The 11578-nt window shown below is 39.7% G+C and overlaps 1 protein-coding gene across 1 annotated transcript in view; it reads right to left on the reverse strand.

The window, feature by feature from the left end:
• FBXO36 (F-box protein 36) overlaps positions 1-10044 on the reverse strand; it is a 37241-nt gene extending 27197 nt beyond the window's left edge. The window contains exons 1-2 of the mRNA XM_036755701.1: positions 10009-10044; positions 7831-7939 (exon numbers count right to left, since the gene is read on the reverse strand). Coding sequence (XP_036611596.1) covers positions 7831-7939; positions 10009-10044 — 145 coding nt within the window. The remainder of the gene's footprint in view (positions 1-7830; positions 7940-10008) is intronic.
• Between the last annotated feature and the right edge of the window lie 1534 nt (positions 10045-11578).

Consider the following 11578-nt stretch of genomic DNA (forward strand, 5'->3'; position numbering starts at 1 on the left):
GGTTGGACCAGATGGGTTCTAACTTCCCTCTTACCTGAAAATCTATCATCTACCAAACTGGAGAAATTCACACGGAATTTCCTACTTGTCCCACTGTCTAAGAGCTCCCCTTAATGTACCTGAAATGGTTACCTAGGTGTTTCTATGGGTATTTTGTAGGGGCATTAGGATAGGAGAAGGGAACATTTACTCTGAATTATCAACTTAAAAACCGTGAACAAACACCAATATCCAAATGTACAAAGAGGAATTTTCTAAAAACATCGTGTGTGGAACCATAAGCTTATATTACCTCGTTTAAAACCACACATTAAGGTGTAAAATTTAAGTTGTTTAGATTGATTTAAAACATACCTGTCTGTTTCTGCATTCCTTTTTGAACTCTTTGGTTATATTTCTAAACTTTGTTGTTATTATTATTGTTATTAATATTATTTTATTTCCTTTTTCAGCCAGATGTGATTTAATTAGTGCGGGAAGTTCCTATTGAAAAACTTCTACAATGTACATGAGAACTTCTCTGAAATTTATCAATTAGCGCAGTGCCTGGCACATAGTGGGTGCTTGATAAATGTTAACTGATTGACTGAATGGTTGACTTAGGTGCCTTAGAGAGTCGCCTCTGACAGTGAGAAGTGACTCACCCAGCCCAGAAAAGGGTGGGATACTTGGGGGACTGGAGCCGTCAAATGCTGCCCATGTTGTCACACAATTGATTTCTGAGTTGGTTTTGATGAATTTATCTTGTAACCTTTGTTAGGAGGGAAGGGTTGCTGGGTATTGGTGTCTTTGGAAATGAATGTGACGGACTGAGAGAAGTAAAGCCTCATTTTGCATTAGCTTCCTCTCTTCCACGACTGGGAAAAAATAAGCCTGGCGGGATCTTTGCAAAGGCTGTTCCATAAAAACAAAAGGCATCCCAAAAAAACTGCATGATAACAGTCGCTAACATTTACACGGAGCTCACTTTGCGCTAGGTACTGTGCTAACTGCTGTACAGGAATTGTGTCGTTTGATCCTCACAACAGCCCTGGTGCTGTTATTATCCCTGTTTTACAGATGGGGAAATTCAGTGACTTGCTAGGAGTCAGATAGAACCTGAAGCTGGATTTGAACTCAGGTCTTCCCAACTCCAGACTCGGCACTCTATCCACTGGGCCACCTAGCTGCCTAGTAGCAGTCATTGCATGACTGCATCCATGAAAATGACAACCTCAAAAGGCCATTGAGCTCTGTGTTCAATTGAAATGAACGATCTCAGTCCTGACAGTAAAACACATCTCCCTCTTAGGAGAGAGGCACCAGATCAGGGGTGTGGAATGTAGTTCGTGCTGCCAAGTGTAGTCACTAAATTTTGCCTGAATACTTTTCTTTGTCACGAGGGAGGGTTCAATTGGGGTTCAGAGGTGGTAAGTGGAAATAACTGTTGTATGTAAACAAATGGCAACAATTTAACAATTTAAAAAAAAAAGAAATGTTTATGGCAAAAGTTTTCTTTACCAATCTGTTTTGATTTTTTTTTAATGTCTTACTCTGGATGCACTGCCTTTTTATTGTGAAAAAGCACTTTATTCTTATATAATGAAAGTAATCACATTTCTTTATGTGTTGAATAGCTAAAAATGTTCTACTTCTTTCACAATCATGACAGATATATTTCATTACATTACAGTTTAAAATTTTAAAAAATATTTAGAATTGATCCATTTGGAATTTATTACAGTATTTGGTGTAAGATTTAGAGTTAATCTCCTTATTTAGCATGCTGCTATTTTCTTCTGACAGCTTTATTGAATAATGAATTCTTTTCCTAGTAGTTTGTGATCTTGGCTTTATCAAACTTTGGTCTACTGTATGCACTTGATTCTAGTTCTCAGTTTTCTAGTCTGTCCAGATCAGTTGAATAGTAATTACTTCATCGTGTAATTTGAGATCAATCAGTACAAGTTCTATTGCCCTGGAAATTTTTGTCAATTTGTTCTTATAATTTTGTAATTTTTAAAATGTAGTTCTGTGAAGTATACTTATTGGCACTGAATTATATCTATAGCTTAGTTGAGGTGTTTAAGATTTTAGCTCTAGTGCTAAAAGGGATGTTAGTTGCCATCTTAAGTATATTGATTCAACCTAGCCATGTGCATCGAATCTTTCCAATTATTGAGTTCTTCCTTTATTTCTGTAAAAACTTTTATAATTATATTTATAAAGGTTTTATGTGTCTTGATAAGTTTCCGACCAAATATTTTATCTATTTTGTTGTTTTTATAAATGCTATTTCCCTTTCTACCAATTTCTTCTGATTTTGTGAGAAACATGGAACTACTGATGACTTGGAGGAATTCTCAATAATTATGTTAAATTCATTTAGTAAATTTGCTAAAGCCATTTATTACTTTGACCAATTTCTTTGCTGTGTTGGATATGGCTTTTTACATAACTACATAACTATGACCTACAAATAGATATTTAACATATTCTTTACCTGTGCTTGTCCCCTTAATTTGTTTTTCTTGCCTTGCTGCTTTGGCTAGCATTTCTAAAACAAAGTAAAACTGTAATGGTGAGAGTAGGCAGCGTTGCTCTACCCTTGTCCTTAAAAGGAAATCCTCTGGTCTTTTTTCCATCACAAACCAGAGGGAACTTCTTGGAGATGAACCAGGTTGGGCCACTTAGCAGCTGGAGAGGATGAGGAAGACTGAAGTCTAACTAAGTCAGATACAGTTATAGTGAATATTCTATTGGAATGACCAACCATTCTTGGGGGTGGAGTAATGCACCTAAAATTCTATGGTAATTAATAGGAAAATTAATTAAATTCATAAACATTTGCTTACCTTCTATGTGCATAACACTGTACTAAGTATTGTATTTAATACAAAAGAAAGCTAATTATATGTAATCCTGGGTTAAAAGCCAAAAGTCAGAAAACAAGGATCTAGCTTCCCTCAAACTTTCACCAACTCCACCCCTCCCACTGGCATGGTGCATTGAGTCATCAGTTTCCACCAATAAAAGCAGCCTTATGCAAATAAATTTTCAGCCAGGGATTCCATATGCTTTGATTTACAAAAACTTGCTTTGTAGCTTTCTCTTCAATATCATATCTATTTCCTAAGGGGCTTGGTTTTTTTCATTAAATGATGACTTTCTCCAGCCACCAGACAGATAGCAAGTTTAAATAAACAAATTATGTTCAATAGTAGGAATTTAGATGATGTCATAACTTATTTAATTAAATGTTTTCATATTCAAACTCCCCAACACCCCGCCACCCCCCACCCCAAATTCTCATTTCTAGTTTATAATATTAAATGACAGAAAGGTTTCAGTAAAATGTCGATCACTGCAGATGCCCATGCAAAGTTGTCCTGATTTTATGGGAATACATAAAAGTTAGAATCAAATGGGATGTAGTTCTGGTGGTGACTGTGGCTGATGCTGCTGGGACTCAGTTTCACCAAAAGTCAAATAAAAAGGTTAAAATGCACTAAATGGTCTTTTACATTCCTTCTACCTCTAAGATTAGCCCCCAACTACTACCTTTAATCTTGTCTTTTAAAAACTTATTGATATATTTTATCCTGACCCAACAGATATTTCTCAGCAAATGCTCAACCACATACTACATACTATATAGCAATCCTTGAAGAGTTAGCTTACTGACTGTTAGCAGGAAGAAGGCATGGGTCCATTAGTCTCGATACTGTGGTAATAACCCTGAATGTTAGATTTGATCAGAGTTCGTTGCCTCTTAATGCTGGTCACTATGTACATTTTTCCAAAAATGCTATTTGATTAGGAATGTATTCCAAACATATATTATTATATGACATATTTTGTTTATAAATATAAGGTATACATTTTATACATAAGCCATATATAATATAGGTTAAAATATAAGATACGTATTTTAGAGAAAAAGAAAGCTAGAGAGAGACTTGCAAATCATAAGGACTTGTGGAAGAAATGAGAATGAGTAGCAAAATAGTGCAAAGAAACAGACTATCAGGCTTAGAATTAGGAAGACAGGGCTTTACATTTTGCCTCCAACACTTACTGGGTGATCTTGAGCTACTCACTTCTCTTAACCTCTCTCAATTTCCTCATCTGCAAAATGGGAATGAAAAGACCTCACAGATTTGCTGTGAGGTTCAAATCAGGAGATGTGTGTAAAGCACTGTGCAAACTTGAAAGCGCCATGTGTCAGCTACTATTAAGAAGCACTAATGATTGATAAAGTCACTAGCAAGCTCAACATGTAGGAAGCTGCTATTTAGGGAAATACTAAGTTTCACAACGTCAGTAAAAAAAAGTATTTAATATATCCAGACTCCCCCAGGAATCAAGGATTCAGTGAGGTTTTTGGTTATGCTTTCTAATAACATTTTCAAGCTATTTTTAAGAAAGCATTAAAACCAAAGCTACATTTACCTTGATACTCTCATAATTATGGAGACCTGGGCTATTGGACATTTAGCTATGGTACGCTAAAAAAAAAAAAAAACAGGTATATGTTGTTTTCTTTTTCCCTAACTAGCCAATATTCTATTCTTCTTAAAATATATCACCATGTACACAGGATGTTTGAGAAGGCTTTCCTCCAAAATGGTGCCTCCGAGATACATGGCTGAGCCACTCAGTGATATCTGAAAGACCACAGAAAATAGAAGAAAGAGAATACAAGATGGGAGAAGAGCAAATGTTCTGATTTTTTTTTTTAAGAGAAGAAGACAGTTTGTAAACTATAGGCCAGTGAATATGACTTGGACTCTTGAGGAATTACCAAACAGATCATTAAACACTTGGCTGGCAAACATCTAGATAGGGCCAACGTGGCTGGAACAAGAGCAGAGATGTCAGACTAACCTCATTTCCCTTTTTGCCAGGATTACTAACCTACTGAATGAGGAGAATGCATTGGACTTAACCAGGGATGGGGAACCTGCAGCCTCGAGGCCACATGCGGCCCTCTAGGTCCTCAAGTACAGCCCTTTGAATGAATCCAAACTTCACAGAACAAATCCCCCTAATAAAAGGATTTGTTCTGTAAAACTTGGACTCAGCCACAAGGCCACACCCAAAGACCTAGAAGGCCACATGTGGCCTTGAGGCTGCAGGTTCCCCACCCTGATAGACTTTAGCAAAGCCTCTGATTAAAGTATCTCATACTATTGTGGAGAAGATGGAGACAAATGGATTCAATCACAATGCAATCAGATGGATTCAAAACCAGCTGGATGGCTGGCCTCAGACAAGAGTTCAATGTTACCCTAGCGGAGGGTCTCCAGGAGGGCCCTAGGGATCTATGCTTGCCCCTGTGCTGCTTAGCATTTTTTATCAATGTCTTGGATAAGGGCAGAGAAGGTATGTTCATCAAACTTGAAAATGATACCAAGCTGGGAGGGATATTTAACACATAAGATGAAAGAATCAGGATCTAAAGTGTTCTTGACATTGATAATAAGATGAAATTCAACAGGGATAAATGTAAAGTCTTTCCGAAAAAGATCTAAGCGATACTGTGGACTACAAACTCAATATGGTGATGTAGCTGCCAAAATATTAAGGTAGTCGTGGGCTACGACAGAAAAGGCCTAACTTCCAAGAAGGAGGAGATAATAATCCCACTGTACTCTGCCCTCACCAGACTTCATCTAGACTGTTAACAGGGTTTCATTCTGGGCCCTGAAGCTGAAAGACATTGATAAGCTATGGAGCGTACAGGGAAGGACAACCAGGATGGTGAAGAACTCTGACTCATGTCACATAAAGGTAAACTGAGGGAACTGGGAGTATTTAGCTTGGACACATGCTGGCTGTCTTCAGTCCTTGAGAGGCAATCATGCAAAAGGGACTGAGTTTGTTCTGCTTGCTCCTGGGAGGGGAAGCTGCAGGAAGAGCTTCCTATTAATTAAGGCTTTCCTAAAGTGTGGGTTTCCCATCCTCGGAAATCTTCTAGCAGAGGCTGGATGACCACTTGTCCCGTGTGTTATACTGGGGATCCCAATCTGTGTATCGGTTAGTTGGACTGGATGTTCACTGAGGTCCCATTCAATCCAAATTCCTTGACTTTGTGATCACACATATTTCCTAGAGGTGCATAACTACAGAGATGACTTTTGTTAATGCTCCTCTGATGATCAATATCAAGCATGACACAAAATGGGAAAATATGCCTGCCAGAGGTGTTTGCTGTTGTCATGGAGGATGACCTCCCCAGGGTACAAAGGGAAGAGTGATTCTTTCTATGTTGTGGGATCCTCCTAAATGCCCATGTTTGAGATGACATCATGTTGATTTTCATCACCTCTGATAGTAAGGCACAGCCTTCTCAGCAAGCTACTCAAAACCACTCAAAAGAATCTGGCCTCTCGTTCCATGGGACAAAAACTAGATGGGTGGATGATGAATGCCTATGGTTCAGAGTATCTCGTGTATTTGGATGAGCACACCACGAAGTTAGTATATTAGTACATATATCCTAGAAAGGCATTGCATTTGGGTGGGTCTAACACTGAGAAGATAAAGAAAATCGGGCTCAACTGTATTTGGGAAATAGCTCCATTTTTTCAATCATCTCTTGAACGTGAAAAACCACCTTCTTAGATGAGTGTTTTCCTAGTGATGTTTGGGGGCTAAAAATGATAAAACACAACCATAGCCAAAGAATCAAAATCTACGTAGATCAAAAGGCCAAAGAGGGAAGTAGGGTGGCCATGAATCTGCTGCAACTGATTGCCAAGGTCAACTACATACAATCAGTGGCCTGAGAGTCATGAGTTATTATGGAAATATATCATCCGAAAAGGTGGGCCAGTCATGTCCTGAGTGGGAGAGGCCCAGAGACCTGAGCTGGGAGCTCACTGGTGCAGGTTGCTCCCAGGGAGGTCTGCACCTCTTCTTCGACGGTTGCCCAGAGCCCTGAGAGCTTCCAGGACTTTCTTTGGTCACAGAGTCAGTAGGTCTCAGAGCTAGGACTTGAATAAGTCTTCCTTGTTCTGAGGCCAGCCCTCTCTCCACTACACCGCAAACCAGGCAGCTTAATTACTGCACTGAAACTCGTTAAATGTTAAACAGTGGAAGAGGAAGGCTTCCAGTGCGTTGGATGGACCCTCTGTGGAGGACTGGTGGGAATACACTGATGAGAATAGCACAAGATGAGAAGGCGTGGATGAGTCATGATGTGAACTTGTGGAGGCCCTACCCCAACCAAGGAGAACACAGCTCCACTAACATATTATTTTAAAATATAATACATTTTACTCTTCTTAATAATACCTAACCTTTACATAGCACTAAGGGAAGCTGGGTGGTGCAGTGGATAGAGCCCCAGGCCTGGAGTCAGGAAGGTATGAGTTCAAATCTGGCCTCAGACATTTACTAGTTGTGTGACTCTACGGAAGTCACTTAACCCCATTTGCCTCAGTTCCCTCATCTATAAAATGAACTGGAGAAGGAAATGGCAAATCGTTCCAGAATCTCTCCAAAGAAAACCCAAAATGGGATCACCAAGAGTCAGACACAACCCAACAACAACAATATAGCACTTTAAAATTGTTAAAGTGCTTTATAAATATTACCTTATTTTATCCTTACTCTGGGAGGTAGGTGCTATTATCATCTTCATTTTACAGGTTAGGAAACTGAGTCAGATGTAGGTTAAAAGTGATTTACCCAGCACCACTGAGCCACCAAGTATCTGAGCTGGATTTGAACTCAGGTCTTCCTCACTCCGGATCTAATACTGTATCTATTACCCAACCAAGCTGCCTTGTCAAACCATTATTTAGTGAAAACGAACAGGCTCCAAGTATCATTCCTATACCTTACCATGAAGATTCACATCATCCAAGAAGTCTTCGTAGCATTCTTTAGTCACTCCAGGTCTGTTCAAATGGTGGTCGTTCCTCAGGGAGATCCTCCACCATCTAAAGCTGACCTGTGAAGGGAGAGTGGCAACATTGGCCAAGTCACTGTCAATGCTGACGGATTGAAAATAAGTCTCTAGTTGCCTAAACTGTTGTACTAATAATACATCATTGCTGTGGTAACTTGAGTGGCCAACAACGTATGAAAAGAGAAGGGGACTAGATAGAGACCTGGCTTGTCCACGAGCTGATTGTTTTACCTTGGAAAAGTCACTGAATTTCTCAAGTCTACTGAGATTTACAGCTGTGTAATAGTATCATACAAGATTCCTTCATGGACTGCAACCACTGAAAATTTTGTGGGGCAATTTTCTGATTATCCATATCAAGTGCTATGTAACCCAAGACTATGGATGCCCAAGAAAAGTGACTCCCCATCATGGAGAACACAAGTTAAATTGAAGCAGGTGGTGCAGAGCTCGGGATGCCTCCCATGTGGATGGCAGCGTTGACACCTGATATCTGCAAAGTGATGGGATGAGCTAGATGATCTCCAGAACACTTTCCGTTTTAATATTCGATCATTCCCAACCCTTCTTAATTCTAATGCCTTCTCTTTTAATTATTTCCTCTTTATCCCGTCTATAGCTTGTCTGTCTGTATTTGCTTGCTTGTTGGTAGATTGTGAGCTGCTTGAGGGCAGGGACTGTCTTTTGCCTCTTTTTGTAGCTTCGGCGCTTAGCACAGTGCCTGGCACATAGTAGGTGCTTAATAAATGTTTATTGATTGATGATTCTATGATCCTAAATGTGTATCAAATATCAGGCAAAAATAAGACAATAATTCCAAATCTGATATGACGTCTAATCATGTGCTTGTACACATCTGTATTTCGCTTCAGGAGATCTGTGAAACTGCCGTAGCCTTGCCAGGCAGAGAGAAAGAGCAGCCGAAGGCAATGCTAGTTTAGAATATAAATTGTAAAAATGTTGTGGAAAAGGACGGCAAAAGATTATAAGCAACATAGGCTCGTAAAATAGAATGAAAAACAAATTTAAAGAAAACTTGGTGAGAGCTCCTTCTAAACAGCCATCTCCTCCATGGCAGGGATTGCCTTTTGCCTCCTTTTGTATTCCCAGCACCTAGCCTAGTTCCTGGCACTTAGTAGGTGCTTAACAAGTGTTTATTGATTGACCAATCACAAGGACATTCCTAGATGAAATTGGAGGAACAAAGAAAAGACAGAAAGAAAATATCTGCAGAGACCGTGACACCACATTGAAGGCAGCTGAGTCTGTAGAGGATGGAGTCAGAAAGACCTGAATTCCATTTTGGCCTCAGGTACTTACTAGCCCTGTGACCCTGGGCAAGTCACTTAATGTCTCTCACTCTCAGTGTCCTCCTATGTAAAATGGAGGGAAATAATAGCACCTGCCAACTAGGGCTGATATGAGGATAAAATGAGATAGCATACGTAGGATGCTTTGTAAACCTTGAAGCACTATATTAATAATAACAGTAAGAACTTAATAGGAAATCCCCTCTCCTAATGCAAATCAGCAACTATTCTGTAATTACTAATCTTAAAATCTTGAACTGAAAGGTTAAGAGACCCTTACCCAGGGTTGAAAAGTCAGTTGTTGCCAGGTCATGCTAACTCCTGAGATGGGCCTTTTTGCACTACTGAGTTAAATGCATAAGATAGTGGGCAGTATGCTTCAGTGGGTGAGATCCACTCTTAAGAATCATATCTACAATATATGATATAAAATATATGGTATGATATATAATATGTATGATAAGATACAATTTATGATGATATATCAGATATGACATTGTTATATCATATGACATAATCATGCAATACCATGAAAGATAGAATAGCTATAACTTCAGCTACCCTCTGATTTTTAACATCAGGGGAAGCAGAAAACAGGGAGACACAAACTCATCAAAGGCGTTTGCCATTGTCATGGAGAGGGTCCAGCATAGGGCCCGAGTTAGAGAGGGATTCCCTATAAATGGTGAGGTTCCACAGGTGGTCCTGCTTCTGGATGACATTGTACTAATTACATCAATACTGCACGTCTCCTAAATGAGATGCACAATCAATCAAAGTAACTTGGCTTATCCACCCCACAGAAAAATCCAGTAGCTGAAGAATGTCCACCGTCATGACTATAATGTGGATTTAAATGGACAACCAACAGTAGTCATTTATCCACATACAGGCACTGCAAATGGACATTGAATTGGGCCCAGAATCGAACAAGAGAAGAAGAGACCCAGAAGGCTGTCTTTGGAAGATTGCAGAGTTCTTTAAATTACTCTGAGATTCCCCTTTAAACAAAGGACCACCTCTTTTTTTTAAACATTAACAGCCTTTCACTGACCCTGTATGGTTATAAGATATGGACTTACACCAGGGGCATGAGGGATAGAATGAGAGAGATGTATTACCAGAAAACAAGATGAGCTGAGTACCTGGGAAGAGTGAGGGACAGCCCATGTGTCTGCCAGTAATGATGACAATGACGGCCATCGTTAATATATCATTCTACAGCCTGGCACATCGTAGAATTCTATACCCTGGTGTTTTGGGTCAGCGAGTAGCCTGGGATGACTGAAAAGTGCTTGGCCTTGATGTAGTCATCAAAGAGCCATCCACCGTCCTCACCACCTGCCCCCCTTTCATTCCTACTCCACGCCACAGTGACAGATGATGCCTTTCTTGAGCGTACATAGCCCTGGTTTATATCTCACTTGATATGGATAATCAGAAAATTGTTCAACAAAATTAACTTTGCAGTCACGTCAATCAAGGAAACTTGTATATTAATAATAATCTGTGTGGAGGATGCCTTGCTGGAAAGCTTTCATAGCTGACTTTTGTTCTACTGAGTCAATTTTTTTTGTGATCAATAAGCAACAAATGAAGAGGTCTTACATTCTCTATGCCTTTTGATCAAAAATGTGGCTGAAATGATGCTAAGGAAAATCACTCCTATTTTCATCAAAGTATCTCCTATACATGTGTGAGCCATTCTTACAAAAATGTTATAGTGACGAGAAAGTGGGTGCATAGTCATGTCTGCTCAGTGGTCTTCTGGTGGCTAATAATACTGTCTGATTTTCCCCCATTTTTTGATATCTTCCTCCCTCTGAGCTATCTCCAAAAAACCAATTCTTGTGTTACCTTTAAAATCATATCCAGCAGGTATTTCTTTGCATACTTAATCAAGTCCATCTACTCTTCTTATGTACCACCCCATTCCTCATGCTGTGCAGTGCAGGGGATTTCTAGGGGCTAAGAGGGGAAATGCCATCAGTGATGACGGTGGGCAGGATATCCCTGGATATGCTACAAATGCCACTTACCAGCTAAGAGACCTTAGAAATGACACCTGATCTTTCTAGCCTGTGTTTCCTCATCTGCAAAATGGGAAGGTGGGGATTAGATGGTCACTAAGGTCCTTTCAGGCTCTGACTCCTATAGTCCTCATTTTAGAGAGAAGGACACGCAGAACCAGAGAAATTAAAATAGTTTGTCCAAGGTTACGTAGCTATTAAGGGGGGAGGCAGAGAGTGTGAACCCAGGTCTGTCTCCAAAACCAATGCACTCTTTCTAGTTCTGTTTATTGGCACTTAGGGCCTAAATATCACACTACCCAGACCATCTCAACTATATTACTAATGGAACTACTTGACTG

The sequence above is a fragment of the Trichosurus vulpecula genome, chromosome 4 (assembly GCF_011100635.1).
Source record: "Trichosurus vulpecula isolate mTriVul1 chromosome 4, mTriVul1.pri, whole genome shotgun sequence".
In the NCBI taxonomy this organism is placed as follows: domain Eukaryota; kingdom Metazoa; phylum Chordata; class Mammalia; order Diprotodontia; family Phalangeridae; genus Trichosurus; species Trichosurus vulpecula.